Source organism: Clavelina lepadiformis, chromosome 1 (assembly GCF_947623445.1).
Source record: "Clavelina lepadiformis chromosome 1, kaClaLepa1.1, whole genome shotgun sequence".
In the NCBI taxonomy this organism is placed as follows: Eukaryota; Metazoa; Chordata; class Ascidiacea; order Aplousobranchia; family Clavelinidae; genus Clavelina; species Clavelina lepadiformis.
Genome location: NC_135240.1, coordinates 21,962,111 through 21,982,354, shown reverse-complemented (window position 1 = coordinate 21,982,354; position 20,244 = coordinate 21,962,111). Strand labels below are relative to the sequence as shown.

Genomic DNA, 20,244 nt, shown 5'->3' with positions numbered 1-20,244 from the left:
TCTATAATTGCTGATGAACATGTCTTTCTATGTAAATTACATGTCGGTGCCTCACGGAGTCACGGTATTCATTTACCTCAACTTGCGTTCAATTAAAAGGGAGCCAGGTGATTTTTTGACTGTATTTCCGTAGAATTTCTCAAAATCACTTATTGAAAACAGAAAAAAAGGATGTATTTCTAAGTTTTGTGAGCACGTGTATTCATTTTCAGTTATTCGCGAAACCATTTATTTGAGGCCTAATCATACGTCTCATACAAATTGTTTAAATTTTTGCGCTGGCATTCGATTGTGATTTTCACGATATTTCACAAAAAAGCCGGCGATGAAACCGAGCTTGCACTCCATCACATGAAAGTTGGTTTAGTTCGATTGTTGTTTGGGCTTGTTGTCTTTAGAAACGTCAGCGATTATGACATGCGATAGCGGATCAATGGAATTGTCAAAAATGTATATCGTCTCGTTAGGAATGACGTTTTAATGATGCCATTCAGCCGTATACTGACAAACCTATATTACGGATTTCGAACACAATGACTTTTTATTACAATTCGATCACTATATACAGTATGCGTTGATTTTGTAAGAAAAGTCAAAACGCGTGTCCTATTGACGTTAACATACAATAAAATTAAATTAAAGAAATATACTTTCAGCGACATCAAATTCTTTGTATAAGCCATTTCGCATCGCAAATTTGTAGGTCTATATAAAGACTAAATTTGAGACACGTGTACACCTGCCGTTGCTATAAATTTGCCTGTAGCTCTTCAGTGTTAACAAGGAATTAATGCTCGAACAGCATTTAAATGGACGAAATTGTTGTAAAGTTCCCACTACGTGATGGTCGCATCCTTTGAACAGCTGGCATTTTCCGTTTAAATGAAATTTCGGTATTGTGTTCGTGAATGAAGCTTTTTGTTGCGGATACCACCCAATATAAACGTCTTTCACTACTGAAGTTTCTTTTTGCAGATTTATTATATCGTTCTTGATTATTTATGTCATCTTAACCTAAGAAACGTACGTCGCGATTGTAATTATGACGTCATAATACTAAAACAAAAACCTTTATGTAATGTTCCCCGTACGGTTTCTGGAATATAAATTGCGAATAAATACCTACCTACACGCGGCTTCATGTAAGCTGTTAATAATTTGGACTAGGTTGTCAACAAACTTTCTGTGCGGCTATTTGAAATGTATTTAAAATACCAGAATATGTAGTTGCCCTCTGTCGTCAGCACCAATGTATGTCGCCAGGTTTTACTTACGTTAAGTCAGAAACGAATCAATTCCGAGGTTATCTATTGTAACCACACTTTGGACTGTAACCTAAATACCCTTCGTTATATTCCGTGTTGACCAACTGGTTTAAATGCATGAAATCGTTATGGCGTCATAATATTTTACCAAATAAAAAATATCCAATTATCCATGTTCTGTCTTCTGAGCTTATATTGTATATTAAATAAAATGCACTAGGTCTATGTTAATTTGCGAACTTTTAGTGCTGGGTAATGGTTGTTTGAATAAACCTTGTCAATGTTTAATCGTTGTAAAATATGATGTGTTGTGTGGGAAATGTTGTGTTTTATTTCATAAGTTACCGAAAGCATACGCTAACGTTCGTAAGTGGAGCGATGTGAAGGTGTAATCAAATGCGTTCGTGAAAATTCCAAGTGAATTTTGTGGTCAGTAATAAATTGCAGTTTGTATCCTAGTTTTTGTGCTGTGAATCTTATCTTTTCAAAAGGGCTAATCTTGGAAATAGTTTTCATCCTTGATGAAAGCAAACAACAGTCTCAAATTTCATCTCACTTCTCTGCATTCTCTTAAATATGATAATAGATTGTCTAAACAAGATCTTAGATGGAATATTCCGACAGATAAAACTTTTGTTTGGTCCAACCAAGATCCAACAGACGATAAGCACTTCCTTAAAAAACTATTATTGAAAAGCTAACTTCAAGAATTGCCTATTTTCTTCCGCTTGTCGCCCACTAGTGATTTAGAAAGGCGATTTTCCAAAATCTAATTCGTTTAAATAATAATTATTAAAAATCTTTTAAATGTGATGTCCTATTTACCGTCTTTGACCATATGCACTCATGCAGGTTCGCGCAAATGATCCAGATACAGAAGATGACTCGACTCTCGTCTATTCCTTCGTAATCGGTTCCACCGTTGAACAACCGACAGCCTTCAGTGTCAATTTTACTACTGGTGAAATCTGTTTGAGCGAAGCACTTGACTGGGAAACGGTCAACAGCTATGAGTTGGATATACAAGCTACAGACCAGGTATAACTTAAGGTTTGGTCCGATTAAAATGCTTCACCTAAGTTTAACACGTGGTTCATACTGTGCACAGCATGTAAGTTTTTAAACTTTATACCATTAGAGCGAGATTTGGGTGTTGGGAAATATGTTGCTCAGCGGGTTTACATTTTTCTGTTTATCCTAGATTGGTTTGTGGGATCGAACTCGTGTTTACGTCACCGTTGATGACATCAACGAACATCGTCCGGTATTTCATCCTGCGATGTACGTCGTGAACGTCGACAGAAATGCCGATGTTGATTCGCCAGTGACAAAAGTTAGCGCAAATGATACAGATGATCCGACTCTGTTCGGGAGAATCTCGTATCAGTTAACTTCTGGAAACGAAAATGGATTCTTTAAATTGGATTCTATCACAGGTACGTCTAAGTTAAGTCATTTGCATATTTATAAGGCGATTAGATAACACATTGGTCCTTTCTGTTTGTCAATTCATCTTCTTATCAAGTCAACTGTTTCTTACAAGTTTACAAGTTTCTTATAAGTTATAAGCTTTTCCGGAAGGTGAAACCGTACTTATACCTTTCTTTAATGAAGCTAAATATAGTTAAACAAGTCAGGTGCTACGGAAATTTTCTGTTAGTAATTTTTGCCTCTGCTGCTGGATAACATTTTAGGCGACCTTACCGTGTCCAAATCACTGGGTGATCTCGTCGATGGGATGAACTTTCAGTTGCTCGTGGAGGCGGTGGATGGCGGAGGATTTACATCTGAGTTGGATGCAAGAATCATAATCAGCATCAATGGGAGCACAACAGGAGGACCAGTCTTCTCCTCGTCCTCGTATGAATTCACTGCCGAAGAAGATGTTCCTGTTTCCTACCTCTTGGGAAGAGTCTCAGCCTCCGCCGGTATGTCCTCATGAATCTCATGGCTATGTACATCCCTATCTTTTGACCACTTCACAAAATAAAATATAGATTGCCATGTGCAAAAAGGTGATGTCAACTTATTGCATAAAATTTAACTGGTTGTGAGAAAGATGTTAACTGTGGCATATTAATTGTCCATTTGTTACAAACGTATTCTTTGATTTTATTCAGTTGATGGGAATGCAGTGAAATATTCTATCATCTCTGATCCTCCCTATAGCAGCTGGTTTGACGTCGAATCCACATCTGGTGAGGTCACTGTAAAGGCAAAAATGGATCGTGAAATATTCTTTTCAGTAACTTTCCAGGTATCCGGGATTTTAGTTTTTAGGGTTGACAAACTTAAGGAAATAATCATGACCTAGAATTTGCTGTACAGCAACTTTTTACTTTGTTTCAAGCCTTTTTGATAATATTTAAATTAAATCAACCCAATACTGTTCACTGCAGGTGGTTGCGTCTTCGGGGACTCCCCCAAAATACGGGTTTGCATTGGTGACTGTTACGTTGAATGACGTCAATGACAACTACCCCATAGTGCGCGGGGCGGTCGATGGGGAACTGAACCCGATAACAGTGCCCTACAACACTGGACTTGGAGTTAAACTGACCACCATAAATGCCAGGGATAATGATGCTGGTTTGAACGGCACGGTAAAGAAAAGCTTTATCTTCTTTTTTGATAAAATTGGTTGGATCTAATAACTATCTTTCCACATTTTCTGTTGTCGCTACCGTATTAAATTTGTGCGGTTGTCCTTTGTTTAGGTCAGGTATTTGCTGTCATCGTCTTCTACTTACTTTAGCATTAACTACACGACTGGTGAACTCTCGCTTAAGTCCAACCTTGCCCAGCAATCTATGGATTACAGGTGTTTTAAGTGACATTTTATTCAGCAACGTATAGCAAATTTGTTAGCTTTTTCTTTTATATGGAGCTGTTTTAACAATTTTTGTTTATTTTTGCATTGCTGTGTATTTGCAGATTATCAATTGAAGTACGTGATCTCGGCAGTCCTCCACACATAATACTGACGTCATTGGTTGTGCGAGCTCGACCTCCTGACGTCAATTGCCCTGAGTTTTCAAATTCCGACTATAAATTCAACGTTATGGAGAATTTTGAGCCATCGAAAATGTTTGTATTACTATCGTGATTATTCAGTTCTGACTGATATACTCTATAGCTTTCAGGGCCATATTCTATTCATTTCCTTGTTTGTCTGTTTCATATGTATTTAGTCATTATTTATATTTATCATATAACTCCTATTACACTTCCTTTTCAACAGCATTGGCACCGTAAGGGCAACAGCCTCAAGTTCATCTGCTGCTTTCAGTTATCGCATCGTCAGCTCTCCAAGTGCTTTGTTATTTGCTATTTATCCAAATGGAACAATTTATCTCAACTCGAAGCTGGATCGAGAAACACAGGACTCGTACCGATTCGAGGTCAACATTAGCAAACTATAAATCATACACAAACATCAAGTATTACATAGCGTTGTTTCTGAATATGCTTGGTGTAAAGTTTTCGCATGGAAAAATATGACGTCCTAAAATTACAACGACTTCATCGAATATACATGTTTTCAGATTCTTGCTGAGGGATTTCCGGGACCCATATCTGAATATACAACATCATGTGTCAGCACTACCGACGTCATCATTACAGTTGATGACGTTGACGACAACCCACCGCAGTTTACCAGTTCCATTTATACTTTCTCAGTGGAGGAAAACGCAAATACAGGTACTGCTCCAAAACCATCCACTACTTTCTGTGGACATTATCACATATTAATATTGGAAGTGACTCTTTCATCGTAAATAGGTAATGTAGCCTGTTGTTAAAGATAGATGATTAGGTTAGTAGAATGGGTATGCAAAATATTGATTTGCACTATTTATAGGGTTTATTTAGAGTTAGATATAGATTAGGACCATGTAGGTTAGGTTTAGGTTACTATGTTATATCACTAAGCTGAGGATAATAAGAAACTGCGAGAAATAGCTTCAAATGTACAATTTTTTTCCAGTGAAGTGTAGTGACAGCCGTAATAATGCATTGTGACGTACAGGTACTGTTCTTGGAAGTGTCGCCGCAACGGATAAAGACATTGGACAAAACGCAGCTATTTTGTATGACTTTGCTGTTTCAAGTTCAAAATTTGCAATTAATCCGCAAACAGGTTAGAATTGCTACAAAGAGCCTAAACCTTGTCAGATTAACTAGTCTCTTGCAAATTATGGCTAAAACTAGCCTGTAACTAGCAAAATAACTGCTCATTAACGGCTAATAGTGACCACCATACACTCATTTAAACTGCATTATTAACATATCATGTATCTTTTTAACTTATGCTAATGATTAATGTTTATTGCACCCCAGGACAAATCAGCACTTCAGTTCCTTTGAACTTTGAATCGGAAGCTGATTACTTCCTCATTGTTCAGGCGCGAGGCTACCAGAATATGGCTCAGGCAAAAATACACGTCATACTTGTTGACGTCAACGATAATAGCCCAATTTTTGTAGCCGGGGAAGGTGATCGACTTGCTGTGGTTCCAGGGACCGCCGAAACAGGTTAAACATAGAGATTTAACAAGTCGTCAAACTTATGTCTAAATATTCGCATTATGTTTTTCCCGTTTTGTACTTTAATTATTATCTTAGAGCGCGATATGCTTATATTCACATTTTGTTGAAATGTGTTTAACATAATAATGTATAACGTCCAACTGTTGCTGAATTGTTACCTAGCTGTTGAAGTGTTGCAACCAACTTGCGGTTTCTTTTAGGCACCTGGGTGGCGGATATGAAAGCATACGACGCAGATCATGGCGCTAATGGCGAGATCGTATATTCCATAATCCCTTCTTCGTCTCCCAGCTTTTCTATCAATTCCCAAACCGGCGTCGTTTCTACTAGTTCGCCCTTCTCTGTGGTAGGTTTTCATGATTTCTTAGCTTACTCTACTTTTCTTAATTTACTTAGCTTAATCTTCTCTACTTTTTAAGATCTTTCAAACAAATGTTTTGCCATTTCTTAGACTGGGTTGGGAAATCACACACTTCGCATTGAAGCCCGTGATAAAGGAACACCTCAAAATTCTGCTTTCATAATGCTCAAGGTGATGGTTTCTTTATTATGATATAACTTGGTTACAGTTTTTTTGATTCGATGTTTGTTTGAGAAGAACCCACTGCTTTTATCCTTTTGAAACATATTTAGTAGATCATTTTTAAAACGTTTCCAACCAAGAGCGCTTTTTAATTGAGCAAATACGTTACAAAAAGCATAGAAAAAATAAAGGAGAAGGTATAATTGTGTTTAAGGTATACGGTATTATGTAGATGTGAAACATCGTATAGTACTTCAGTGCTATATTAATTTGCCGGTTATGCAAGTAGGTCAAAGTTCAGCAAGCGAATACAAACCCAGCGATGTTCGACGACACACATTTTGTATTTTCCCCAAGTGAAGGAGGAAATCCCGGATCTGTATTGGGAAGGTAAGACCGCAGTAATTAGATATCAATTAACATGAAAGATCACCGACAGTTTATTCGCATTTCATCAACAGCAACAAAGTACTGAGATTTCAACGATCCTTATTTCCTGATATATATAAGCTAGTATGATGTTATAAGTAGTATTTAATCTTATTTAATAGTACAGTATTAGATCTATTTTTTGGCAAGATATATTTCAGCAATCTTGCAATACCATTGCCGCAACAGAATAAGTGAATGCACTTTTGCGTTTATACTGTAGTTTCAACGTTGCCCTAACAGCAAGAAGGCGTCGATCCACGTCATCATATCGCATCATAAGCGGAAATGACGATAACGCGTTTAGCGTGAACAGGAATACAGGCGAAGTTACACAAAATCGCTACTTGGATTACGAAGCCAGTCCGCAATATACTTTGACGGTAGTTACTAGAATAACCTTACTGTGGGCTTTTGAAATTGAATTGTCTTTAAAAATTTGCTCTGTTGTCTGCGAAATTTGTAGCCAGCATGTCACAATTATGGTAATTTTATAATTATTTATAAGTCACACTGCAAACTGCTTTTAGGTTTTGTTACGCTTGTAGACGTTGTTGTGACTGCTCTGTAATTTTTGATTTTTTAAAAATATTTCAGGTAGAAAAGCAAATCTCTTCCACTTCTTCATCCATTTTGGTTGGGCAGATTAACATTAGAGATATCAATGACCACACTCCCAAGTTTTCATCGGGTTATAACAGCTTTGGGGTGACAGAAAATACTGCAACAGGGGAAAAGGTACTATAATCTCACAATGATGACAATTATCGTTTGAAACAATGCGAATACTTTTTTAAAATGATCTTGATCAAAGAAGCATATGTGCGGGTTTATCAAATCCTTTTTCTGGCGTATTTTTAGGTTTATACATTCACTGCCACTGACCAGGACACCGGCCCCGATGGATTGGTCACTTACTCGTTGGTCAGTGAGAGTCCAGCTCACGCTTTTGTCATTGATGCCGACTCTGGGGCGCTTTCAGTGGACACTTCACTGGATAGAGAAGAAATATCTGAATACATTCTGGTCATAAAAGTAAGCGAGCACTGTGTATAACGTTTATGTGCAAATGTGCAAGGTAAACACCAGATACTGTAAGTTCAGATCTTATAGATTTTTACGGCTGTTTTTTCAGTCACATGAATAAATAAAATTCCATGTTAATTTGCATCTGTTAGACTTGCAATAAAAGCAAAATCATTCATTGCATCAATCAAGCATTGTTTCTCTAATTTTCTTAGCAAGACAATCAACCTTACCGTATTGCCACGTGAAACTTTCTACAGGCTACCGATCGCTCCGCAACGTCACCGAGATTTTCTACTGCGTCATGCAACGTCATCATTCGTGACATCAATGACAATCCTCCGATATTCGTGAGCAGGAGGGAGACTTACTTGCTGGAAGACGAGCCTGTTGGTTATCCTCTAATGCGGGTCGCTGCTGAGGACAAAGACTCCGGAGCGAACGGAAGAGTGCTTTATATGTTGGTTTCCGCGTCCAGCGACGATCCAACCCCAGACGGAAAGGATGAGATGTCTTATTTTCACATCGATCCAAATACAGGTGCGTCAGGATCCGATTTTGATGAGAATATTCAAGAGAGGAAGGGAGTTGGAAGTGATGTAAAGCATCCTCATCCATTAATTCATTTTACGATCGCTTGTTATCCAGGAGTCATCAGTCTGGCCAAAGAGCTCGACCGTGAAAGAGCCACCGTTCATCACCTCAATATATCGGCGACCGACAGTTCTGCTCTTAACCAACTTACAAGTTACGAGGTAGGTGGTCACACAGCTCAAACTATCACGAGGACCAACAACTTACACTGACATTCCTTGCATGTGCAACCGCTTTAAAAAAATTTCTTTCAGAGCCTGGTTATTCACGTATCTGACGTCAACGATATTGCTCCTCGTTTTGAGCAATCCGTGTATCAAGCCCAGGTCACAGAAAGTCAGAGTTCTGGAGTCATCGTAGTTAGAGTCCGCGCGACAGATGAAGACTCGGGTTAGGATTTTTCCTTTCATTTTGCTTGTAAATATTGAAGAATATCGATATACAGTTTAACGTTAGAGGCTGTGCAACAATGGGCTATTCTGCTTATCACTTTAAGGCAAAAACGGGAAACTGACTTACGTCTTACAAGAAAGTTCCGATTCGGAAGCTTTCAGCATCGACAGTACCAATGGCGTCATCACCACCACTCGTGCCCTAGACAGAGAAAATCGTTCTTCTTATAAGCTTACAGGTGAATAAGTTTTTTATTTGACCCAAATAAATAACGTTTTTTGCATGAATTGAAGTTTTAACTATAATCGGTCCTTGTCTTACTGGAAACAGATAACGGTAATCATCTCCCGGCCTTATGTCTTCGTCTCTTTATTTCAGTTTATGTGGAGGATGGTTCCTTTCCGTCGCTGTACGACTGGTGTGTAGTTCACGTATCCGTGGTGGATATCAACGATAATTCACCTCAGTTTTCTCTTGAAGATAACAGCAGGGAGCCCCCTCTTTTTGTGAAACTCGACCTCCCGGAGCAAGTTGAGACTCCAACTCTTGTCTTCATCATTTGTGCACTTGATACAGATGATGGAGATAACGGAAAAATAACGTACACCATCACAGGTAGTTGTGTGTACCTGTATGATGTGCTTTTGACTTATTCAGTTCTCCGCGAATGATTCTGTCATTACATACAAATATTGACGTAGTGTTGAAGACAGTCTCACATGTTGTTCACTTTTCACAAAAGGCATATCTTGTCACTCAAAATGTAAATAAGCTTAAATATACAAAAACCATCAACCTATTTGCCCTATCGAACCTCCTCCTTTTTTGTCAGCTGGCAACGAGGATGCCGATTTCTCCTTAAATTCAACGACGGGAGCATTAAGGGCGATCAGGAGCCTAGACAGGGAAACCACCCCTACTTATCAGCTGACCGTGATGGCCAGGGATAACGGGGAACCGCGTTTAAGCTCCGTGGGGGTGGTAGAAATCAATGTCCTGGATTGGAATGATAACGACCCCCAATTTCCACAGAGCTCTTTTAGTAGCTCCATAGAGGAAGGTTTGCCAGAGTAAGCAAATCAAAAATTGATTTTTACGTAAATTGTTATCGAGGAATCAATACTACATACCGCTGAAATCGTGATTTGGTGCTGATAGTAATTAATGAACGGTTGGATTTTATCAAACTTCGCCCTATCTTCAATTCGTCCCCTACAGTTCTACGTAAACCCCAGCTTGTAACGTATATTGTACAGCATTTGCAGCTGTTATATTCTAACACGTCATGTTATTTACAACACAGGGGACAATATGTGTTTACTGTGAGAGCTACAGATGCAGACGAAGGTTTAAACGGCAACGTTCGCTACTTCCTTGATTCAAACGATTTCAGCAACACTTTGGACGGTCTGTTTTCAATTAATCAAGATACTGGGGTTATTAGTACTATCGCTGCACTTGATCGGGAAGCGAAATCCCAGCACGTTTTCTCGGTTATCGCGGTAGATTCGTCACCTTATAACCCGCGGATTTCTTCTGTTCCAGTCGATGTCACAGGTAGCGTTCAATGAATCTCGTCTAAAGCTATTAATGAATTAAAAAGCGAAGTTCTTAGATGTTTTTAGAAATATGTTTGTATTGCTACAGTGACTGATGTGAACGACAATTCTCCCGTTTTTGACGAGCCATTGATACGCGTGAACGTTACCAGAAGCGTGGCAACTGGAGTGGATTTAGCCCAAGTTATTGCCCAAGACAAAGACCTGGATCGAAACGGTTCAGTAACATACAGGTTTGTAAGAATCCCGCTCTACCATGGGCACGATTCGGTGCTTTTAACGGTTGTAGTAGTTTTAATTTGTGGAATTTGATAACCAGCTTTGCGGACGGTTCGACCACTGAGAGCGTTTTCAGTATCGACGTAACTACCGGTACCATTCGCACTACCGCCTCCATTCCGATGGACTTCCCTTCCCAATACGTTCTTTTTGTCAATGCTTCGGATCAAGGGAATCCCCCTCTTAGCGCTCAAGCCGTCGTCGTAATTTTGATAGGTTGGTTGATTCGCAGCAAGTTGGTTAATTAACTGGTTAAGTGAAAATGAATGAAGTTAGGATATCTAGTTGAAGATCACCGTGAATCCGCATTAGTCATATTCATTATTGCCAAACCTTTTTTTCACGCAGTAGGAGAGACTACTGCAAAGCTTCAGTTCGACGAAGCTTCTTACGGCCCCACCATGTTGGAAATAGTGACTGATGGTTATCGAGTCACAAAGGTATAGCGGTCTGCATCTTGTACACGATGTTTGAAATAAAATTAATGTTGTTTATCGTACAAGGCCAGAGACCATTAATTAAGGAAGGACAAATACATGGATTAATGAAATGGTTGCCGTAACTGAAATTATGACTATACAGCTTCACAAAATTAATTTTAAAAATATGAATATTTAGGTCACTGCACAGCCGGTAGGGACCACAATAACGGGAAGTATCGTTTATAATTTCCTGTCTGGCAATGACGAAGCATTTTCCATCTCAAGCGATGGGGAGATCACAGTAGTTGATCGAACTTTGTTGGATTATGAAACACGACCAAAGTAAGTCCATTTGAACAAAGTTTTTTTTACCACTATATATAAGTATTGTATTAAGTTTTATATTAACGAAAAATTTGTTCGAATTTAACTTGAATCTCTATACGTGTAATATTAAAAATATACCACAAAATTGTCGTCGCCTATAAACTGCAAATTGCACAACAGAATAAATTGTATAACGGTATCTCGTTATGTTACATAACATACAAGCAACTTTATATAATATTTCTTATCCCTAGCATTAGACTGGTCGTGTATGCCAGTGCCTCTTCCGACTCATCAGGTACAGTTTACGGGTTCACGACAGTCAATGTCCAACTGCAAGACGAAAATGACAACTCGCCAAGATTTTCTTCACAAAACTATTATGCGAAGATTTTAGAACAAGAACCAGCCACTGACATAGTGCAGGTCGAAATTTGAAGTGCACACTTGATAGATTTAGCTCGGAAGTTCCGTTCGATTTTCCCGGTTTTAATCAATTTAATTTTATATATCTTAGAAGAATAATGGATATAATTAATACTCAGGCACAGTCAATATAAAAATAAACTCTCAATAAACTACTTTATCGGATTTTTAAGGTAATTTTATAGGTATGATTCGATTATACCTTGTAGAATAACTCAGTTCAATCCTTCACCTTCACGTTTTCATTTCTCTTCCCAGGTCTCAGCAACTGATCCAGATTCTGGTAACAATGGCAGAGTTCGCTATGACATCATTTCAGGCGATACTGACAACGTGTTTGCTGTAGACGCCGCCACTGGTGTGGTGAGGACCTCGCGTAGATTGGATTACGAGGTAAAGTATCCAGCATTAACTGGTTTCATCTGGTTAAAGCTGAAAGTTCTAAGGGATACAAATTTCTTGTTTTTGTTGATTTAATGGTCTCTTTCATTTAAACTGAGGATAACACCAATTTATGTTTAAAATTACGCTAGACCGCCACCGAAACGTCAAACTTGTGTCAATAAAATTATATTAAATTTACTTTGATGCTATCTAAAACTGAATATGATAACTAATAAACACGATATCATGATCATAAATTAGTACAGACCATATTGCTCTTAAGATACAAAGCAGTTATTCTCTCACCATCCATGCAACTGACCTGCCCGACGATACGGCTCGTAGGACTGGCACTTGTACGGTCCAGGTCACCGTGGTGGACGCGAACGACCACAGGCCAACTCTTGTTGTGCCCTCCGAGCCTGTCGTGGTTGATGAAGGGACAGTCGTAGGGAAAGTGGTCACTGTGGTCACCGCAAACGACATTGATCAAGCACCGCCAGTTACGTTTTTGTTCAGGCCCGATGGTAACCCTGGTGGCTACTTCAGTATTGACCGGTACATAAAGATTTAGAATTAGATTTTTTTTCTTTGTTTATTTGCCTTTCTCTTCATTCGTTTATTATGAACTGGACTAATTTGAGCAATTGCGTATCATTTAATTTTTATATGTTGTTAACAATTGTCTCTATTACTTGTTGTTTAAATGAAAACCTGTATCTAGCGTATTACAACTTTGTAGCTGTTTTGCTATATGGTGGTTACAATTCTATGAGATTGTGGTATTCATAAATAATGTACCTAATTATGTGTCAAATAAACGTCAGAGCAATAATTATTTTCACATTATGTGACCTGCTCATTATATTGCATTCTATACCTTGTACAGGATGGGTGGTAGGCTGTTTTTGGCCAAACCCCTCGACTACGAAACGGTGCAAAATCTCTCTCTTGAAATTGAAGCATTAAACGGTCGCTACAACAGCACCGCTAAAATCGAAATCATAGTCGCCGACGTTAATGACAATGCTCCTACGTTTGACCAAGATTCTTACCAGGTTTGATACTGACCGTAAATATTAGTTGTCTATGCTGTAAGCTTGCTTAGTACCTTTTTCTTAATATTTCTCTATAACAGGCGACATTAGACGAACTAGCATCGGCTGGCACTTCCGTCATAACGATTCATGCAGATGACGTAGATTCTGGCAGCAACGGTCGGGTCTCTTACAGACTGGGAAGCATTGTTCCAAATATCCCCATATTTGCAATCGATCCTGATACAGGTATGACATCAAACTAAACCTTGACATGATCACGATGAATCCCCAAAATTGAATAGTACAGTCAATTTTCGGTCTTCTGTTGTTTCATCATTTCCTCACTTCCAGGTGAAATTCATACAAATGCGAGTGTAACGTTCACTTCCCAATCCGCTCTCATCAATCTGGAAGTGGAGGCGTTTGACCACGGGGAACCCCCAATAGTGAGATCAACGTCTGTAAGAATCGAGGTGCTTTTTTCCTCAAAGCAATCTTGTTAAAGTTTCATCTCTTAGATTAATGATCTAGTGCTAGAGATGCGCTACCGATGGCTGTTATCATTTTAATAACGCTTTAATTGACGTTGTCTTTTCAAAATTCTAAATGGTATTAATATATTTGACAGAGACGTGACGAAAACAACCATGCTCCTATGTACGGTAAAACGACATACGAAGCCCAAGTCACAGAGTCTGCATTACGTAATGCGTCTGTGGTCAACGTCACTGCAAGCGACGCAGACTACGAGCGTAACAACAAGGATGTATATTTCGAGTGAGTGCAGTGCGGCTTGTATTGGTTGCCAATGGCTTTTCAGACAGTGACAGTTTAATGTCAGATAACATGCTAGACATTGTCGTTAGACACTCCACTGAAATATAATTATGTTAGGTTCTGTTGCTAGTTTGTATGTCACAGTTTGGACGTTGTCTATACGCTACTGTATATTACTAGCGTTTAAAAACCTGTAGTTGTACTGCACAAGATTGCGCGCGGTTACTTGCAGTGATATGCTTGGAAATGAGTTACCGCTAACATACCCATAGTAGCGATGCAGTTTACTCGGAAAAATGTACGATTTTTCGAATTTCTTCCAGGATATTGGCAGGAAACGTAGCCGATGTGTTCAAAATTCGAAGTTACACCGGTTTAGGGGGTGAAAGTATTGGTGAGATATGTGTCGCCGGCGACCTGGACCGAGAAACAACGGACTCATACACCCTCACGGTGTCAGCGTTTGACCGCGGCAGCCCACAGAGAAACAGGTGTCCATTATATTTCTATCTACTACACATTTCTCATCATATTCTGTATCATCGCGATTACTTTCGTGTAATTTTCAACTTACATTTCTTACATCTGTTCAAGTGGAGCTCTTTCATGTTTCATGTTTCTTAAACTTTTGCATTGAATACCTGCAGTAATGCGACCGTGCTGATCAGGGTAACAGATGATAACGATAACAGACCCAGGTTCAATCAGAGTCACTACTACGGCAGAGTGCAAGAAAACAACGAAGCCGGTACCGCGTCACCCAACCCTGTTTTAACGGTATGACCCATAATTGCCTCTGCGAGTATAGACGTATAAGTCTTATCACAACAGTTTCAGTTTTTTATCAGAATGAAATTTGTATAACGCTTCGTCGACCATGTATCGGTTGTTAAAATGCTTCCTTTGTGTACAGGTTGTGGCGTTCGATCCAGACGACCAAATTCCAGTTGATTTGGAGTTTAAAGTAATATCTGGCGACTCCGATAGGGCTTTTGAGCTTGTGGATTGCATACCGCCCTCTGACGGTTGTGCTCTTCTCAATGCAAAGGTCTGTGTCTGGTTTCGCTTCGTTTGATTTCAAAAATATTAGCTAGCTTTTGACATTGAACTATAAAATTAACAACCGAGATCTTCTACCTTTAATAAAAAACATTGGCACTCAAAAGCATTACATTAAACGTAAAAATTTAAGAAATCTTTTCACCATATGAAAATTCACCCCTTCGTTTTTGTTGCAGACTGTCGATTACGAAACAAAAACCCATTATGAGCTCACAGTACAGGTCACTAACCTTCGAAGTCCGTTGCTTGCCAAATCAACAGCGAGCATAGCAGTTGACATCGAAGACGTTAATGAGTTCAAGCCGGAAATTTCTGTTCTCATTGACCAGGTATAACTAGTAGTGTATTCGTCCGGGCAATTAATTCTCTGACTACCTCACTTCACGTTACTTCTGCTATGTAATGTTACAATTCCATTTGTTCAGTTATTAAAGTTTTATATGAGCAATGAATACGATTTGTACCATGCAATTACCTCATTTCAGGTTGATGTCCTGGAGACTGCAAGAGCGAACGAGACACTTTTCTACATCACTGCGCTAGATAACGATGGAGGAAGCTATGGCCGGATCACTTTCGAAGTCCTGGATGTTGGTAGGAGTAAGGATGGATCCGGATGTCCGGATCCTCGCAGCCTCTTCGCAGTTGTACCGGTTACTGGCGCAGTTTACGCCACACAAAAGTAGGCGCATGCTAACTAACTTCTTGCTGTATAATAATAATGTCACGTAAGAACACTCTACTGTTAACAATTATTTTTTATGGTGAGTCGCTTGATGATTGGGACTTACCCTGAATTAAAACTTTGTCACACCTTCAACTGTCTAAGATTCGATTTTAATTGTTATTAACGCAGCATCGATTTCGAACAATGCTCGAGTTTTTCTTTCCAAGTGAGAGCTTGTGACCTTGACCAATGTTCTGACCCTATTTCGATTGTGTTGAATGTAATCCCAGTCGATGAGTATCCGCCGCAATTTGTGATTGGGGGCCAAGTAACCAGTGATCCTGAATTCAAATTCAGTGTTCCCTACGGCTCGCCAACTGGGTATATTGTTGGAAAGGTAAGATAAGTGAGTTGCTAAAATAGATATAAATTTGAAAGCGAAATATTGTAACTGTAACTCAATAAAGCGATCGGCATTTAAGTTTGGGAACACCCCAAATCTTGAGGAAATTTTTCGAGCCACTCCAGAAAAAGCAGCCAGGAATTAAACAAATTGCAAACAATGGAGGAACATTCACGTACTTTTCTCCGCTTTTCTCAGATAAACGCCACTGATCAGGACGGTGGAGTGGATGGCGTCATACACTTCACACTGCAGGAGAGTCCATCTCCGAGTAGACCAACGTTCGTCATAAACAATGACACGGGTGTCATCGGATTAGCTCAGCAACTCGACAGCGGTGATCCGAGATATTTGACACTGACCATAGAATCCTCGACTCTTGAAACCAGAGCTTCGGTCACAGTCACGATTACAGGTTACAACTTGCATCTGTATTCCTGGCCTTATGTCTAAGATTCGAAGTATTAAGGCAGTATGTGGCCACGTTTAGATATGTCCCTTATTTTGTGCTATATTTTTGGCGCACTTACAGTGTATGTGATTTTTAATTGGCAGACAATGATTTATAACTTACGTTTTCCATCAAAAATGAAGATGTTTGCCTTTCTTTTCAGGAGTACCTGCCGCCATCGCTTTGGGCTCCATCCTAGCGATTGTATTCGGAATCCTTCTTGGTATTGCTTTTATAATCGGGGTATTCGTATTGGTTAGATGCTGTTGCATGAGGAGATACAGGTAAAACGTCAAGTCTTTATTTTGAAACATTTTATCATTTCAGAAAGTAAGCTTTGGCTTCACGTTTCCCCTCTAAGATTATGTTTGAATTAATCGCTACGCTTTTTACAAGGATCGCATTCGTGATGTGTGGTGCAAAACGTGGTAGATTTTTTGTTTTTTTCATTGCAGCAAAGATCCAGACACTGTGCCTAAGAAGGTTGGTAGCCCGGCAAGTAAACAAGAATCTTTCCATGACCTACCAAAAGAGACAGAGCACCCATCGCCAGACAGTCCAAAATATGCAGCTGTGAATGGCATGAATGGTAGTCACCATAACGGCACTCTTAAAAACGGTGGAAAAGCGATTGGAAATGGCTCTTCCGGTGACTATCAGGTAAAGAATCTGAAACTATTAAAAATACACGATATCTCGTAATGTAAACTTTATGTTATTTTTGCTGTTGTTTTTGTAGCTAAAGGCCATAACTTCTGCCAGTAAGAAAGGCAGGAGAATATTCCAACCAAAAAACACGAGCTTACAGGACGATCCTTGTAATGGACATGTTGCAGGTGGATTGTCGTCTACTATCAGTACCTCAGCCTACAATATGAATTATGTTGTTGTAGAAGAAAGTGTTCGTAAAATTATAAATAACTGTAATTTATTTTTTAATATTTCCTACGTTTTGAACGCTAAAATACAGTAATTTATGAGCATAAATACGTGATTACAGAATGTATATATTTTTTAACTACTGCAAACACTGCAGCAACCACTGCTATTTATAATCGTCCGATGAACAAAAATTCAAACCTGACGTCATTAAACCAATCGCCCGAAGATGACGAAGTCAACTACATTACGTCATCTTCTCCGTCGTCCGGACGACAACCGACGTCGGTTTCACCGCTCAATGAAGTTGAACATCGGGTCGCTGACTCCGGGATACAACAGGTATGTTACCGCGTATTTTTTACGCCATCAATAAAAGTTTTACTTTTTTTACTGATTAAACTTATAGTTATGCTGTGTGTGACAGAAAAACTGCAATAATTTGACAATAACAAACAAAACACAATAACAACAAACTATTTTCCTTGAAAATTTTGTATAAATACTAAAATTTAAATTCTCAAGGATATCGAGAGGATATCGGAGACCACCGAAGCAACCAAAAGGACGTCCCCTGCAGGAAGCAGCGCGAGCATCCACCAACTTGAAGACGAGGGTGTCGGTCGTGTCATGGACACGTCTAAACCGCCTTATTCCTCCAGCATTGGTAGGAGGGGCAAAGCAATTGGGGAATTACCCGGCCTGTATGAAAGTTTAGCAACGATGTCACGACCCATTAGGAAGCCATTACCCAAGACATTTCTGGGATCCTTGGACGAAGGAAAAGCACTGCCAGAGCGTCCTAGTGACCAGCTGCAAGACTGGACACCAGAATTCAATCCCTTGTCCAGCGTGTTTTCAGAAATCGCCAGACTACGTGAAGAGACAGCTGCCGTAATACAAACTACCTTGGATCAGCAGCCTCGAGAATCAGCTTTGCCTACTAACGGGCAGCCATCAGAGACACTCAACGTTACAGAGCGGCCGCCACCGCTGCTTACTACGGTTCCCCAGCATACTACTAGCTTGGCAAATCCTGTCCCTATGACGTCAAGTATTGGACGTCGGTTGGGCAGGCAGCTGACTAACCCTCCAATGAAAGGTCTTTGCCCAAAATCGCAGCCTATTTATCAACAGCCACTAACTCTCTTGCCGACTACGCACAGCAAACGAACCAGTATTCCTCCATCTTATTCTTACGTTATATCTAAGCGACCCAGTAGCGGCGAAAGTTCAAAATCTAGACATTCGCTCGGTTCCAAGTCACACGTTTCGAGTCTTGCCTACCAAACGTCGGATAACACTATGCTATCACTGACATCGTTGCCTAGATCGCCGTTCAGCCACGATTCCAGCCTGACATCTCCCGCCATGTCTCCGAGTTTATCCCCATCTCTTACACCGCTCACCGTTCGCACGCCTCCCGACACGCCGGTGATTGTGAGGGATCCCCCACGCGCCAAAATTCCCCCCCAATCGGGAGTGGTTAAACGCTCAAGGTCGGATGAGACCAACTTAACCAGCGAGAAAAAAGAACGAATTTTGCATGTATAGCCCAGCCCAACAGATTTATTTTTAATTATTTTCTTTACAGTATGCTTTAGATTTACTAAAATCTCTTGCACGAAGATATACAGTTTTTCCTTAACATTTCGGTTTGCTATCCTGTTAGCTGTACTTGCAAAATAAAGCTTCAGATTAGTTTTGCTTGCATTACGTAATGCAGTGACCTTTACGTTTACTATCTACTTATATTGTATACCTTCCTATATACTTCCTTTCTTCATGCATTGTTTGTTTTCGCGCCTATTTATATGCTGTGACTGCGATTTGTGTTTTTATTTGTTCATTTTTATTGTTAAGATGAAGTTAAGAGCCTGGATGTTTATGTGTTTAATACATTACTGTTATTTCTTAAATAGTTGAGCTTACATTAATATGGTTGAAAAGCTGGCATGTTACGTCAGGCAAACGATGAAATATCAAATGCTTATTTAACGCTTTTTGTAGTTAGTACAGTTACATTATCATTTCCTTGAAAATTCGAAACATTTCGACAGCTGTTACTCCCACTGTTTTACGCGCTATTTAACCATTATAAAAAATGAAACCATAATGAACATTCGTAGAAATATTTTATTGAAACGTTGACTTAGCCTTCAAACAGACAAACAGAAACTGATATGATGTAAATACTCAACATGAAAGTGCACCAAAGAACAGACAATCATATGACATGAATTTTCACTGCTCTTGGGCAGTTTATATGATACTGATACGAAACAAAATTTCCGCTTCATGAAGTAAACACTAATCATATATGAATGTTACGATGTTTGGGTTACAGTAGCGCGTCATGAAAACCAGCACCCGGAAGTTTAAATAAAATGCCAATCACTGTCAAAAATATTGAGAGGTTTCGTTTGCCGGTTGGAAAAGCGATAGCGAAAACAAAAGCATAAATTTAGTATCAAGGGCGACGGACAAAATATGAAAACATTAATGCCACTACACATTGATGAAATAATTCTCATTCGTCACACAAACCAATTACAGCATATGAAACAGATCAGCACCTAAAGCTTAATGCAGAATTAATTGTTCCTTTCAGACTTTTTTCCATGATATGGTTAGCCAACCGCTATTGAAGGTTGAGTCTAACCCTCAAATCAAGTGATTTCAATGAGGACTGATGGCAGTGGTTACGATTCTGGCCGTAGAAATAATCTGCCAACACAAGCCCCGTAAAATAAGTTACTGCAGTTGACTTCAGCGTAAATACATAAC

At 39.4% G+C, this 20,244-nt stretch overlaps 1 protein-coding gene across 2 annotated transcripts in view; it reads left to right on the top strand.

Annotated features, from left to right (window-relative positions):
- LOC143452744 (protocadherin-16-like) overlaps positions 1-19,376 on the top strand; it is a 31,354-nt gene extending 11,978 nt beyond the window's left edge. Inside the window, exons 8-54 of one of the 2 annotated variants that reach the window (XM_076954907.1) lie at positions 2,118-2,303; positions 2,467-2,701; positions 2,960-3,193; positions 3,386-3,522; positions 3,665-3,868; positions 3,983-4,086; positions 4,200-4,352; positions 4,507-4,666; positions 4,811-4,967; positions 5,296-5,406; positions 5,607-5,801; positions 6,017-6,162; positions 6,268-6,348; positions 6,629-6,729; positions 6,992-7,151; positions 7,366-7,506; positions 7,630-7,803; positions 8,055-8,334; positions 8,443-8,549; positions 8,643-8,778; positions 8,885-9,019; positions 9,160-9,396; positions 9,614-9,851; positions 10,085-10,338; positions 10,429-10,573; positions 10,660-10,835; positions 10,971-11,059; positions 11,238-11,383; positions 11,623-11,794; positions 12,053-12,187; positions 12,462-12,736; positions 13,068-13,236; positions 13,317-13,464; positions 13,570-13,691; positions 13,847-13,995; positions 14,319-14,486; positions 14,643-14,772; positions 14,909-15,043; positions 15,234-15,386; positions 15,543-15,739; positions 15,914-16,121; positions 16,326-16,542; positions 16,742-16,862; positions 17,034-17,238; positions 17,318-17,414; positions 17,615-17,799; positions 17,983-19,376. In XM_076954907.1, the coding sequence (XP_076811022.1) occupies positions 2,118-2,303; positions 2,467-2,701; positions 2,960-3,193; positions 3,386-3,522; positions 3,665-3,868; positions 3,983-4,086; positions 4,200-4,352; positions 4,507-4,666; positions 4,811-4,967; positions 5,296-5,406; positions 5,607-5,801; positions 6,017-6,162; positions 6,268-6,348; positions 6,629-6,729; positions 6,992-7,151; positions 7,366-7,506; positions 7,630-7,803; positions 8,055-8,334; positions 8,443-8,549; positions 8,643-8,778; positions 8,885-9,019; positions 9,160-9,396; positions 9,614-9,851; positions 10,085-10,338; positions 10,429-10,573; positions 10,660-10,835; positions 10,971-11,059; positions 11,238-11,383; positions 11,623-11,794; positions 12,053-12,187; positions 12,462-12,736; positions 13,068-13,236; positions 13,317-13,464; positions 13,570-13,691; positions 13,847-13,995; positions 14,319-14,486; positions 14,643-14,772; positions 14,909-15,043; positions 15,234-15,386; positions 15,543-15,739; positions 15,914-16,121; positions 16,326-16,542; positions 16,742-16,862; positions 17,034-17,238; positions 17,318-17,414; positions 17,615-17,799; positions 17,983-19,011 (8,637 nt within the window). In that variant the 3' untranslated portion in view covers positions 19,012-19,376. Of the gene's footprint in view, positions 1-2,117; positions 2,304-2,466; positions 2,702-2,959; positions 3,194-3,385; positions 3,523-3,664; positions 3,869-3,982; positions 4,087-4,199; positions 4,353-4,506; positions 4,667-4,810; positions 4,968-5,295; positions 5,407-5,606; positions 5,802-6,016; positions 6,163-6,267; positions 6,349-6,628; positions 6,730-6,991; positions 7,152-7,365; positions 7,507-7,629; positions 7,804-8,054; positions 8,335-8,442; positions 8,550-8,642; positions 8,779-8,884; positions 9,020-9,159; positions 9,397-9,613; positions 9,852-10,084; positions 10,339-10,428; positions 10,574-10,659; positions 10,836-10,967; positions 11,060-11,237; positions 11,384-11,622; positions 11,795-12,052; positions 12,188-12,461; positions 12,737-13,067; positions 13,237-13,316; positions 13,465-13,569; positions 13,692-13,846; positions 13,996-14,318; positions 14,487-14,642; positions 14,773-14,908; positions 15,044-15,233; positions 15,387-15,542; positions 15,740-15,913; positions 16,122-16,325; positions 16,543-16,741; positions 16,863-17,033; positions 17,239-17,317; positions 17,415-17,614; positions 17,800-17,982 lie in introns of both variants that reach the window. The other variant, XM_076954163.1, reaches the window with a different exon arrangement.
- Positions 19,377-20,244: the final 868 nt, after the last annotated feature.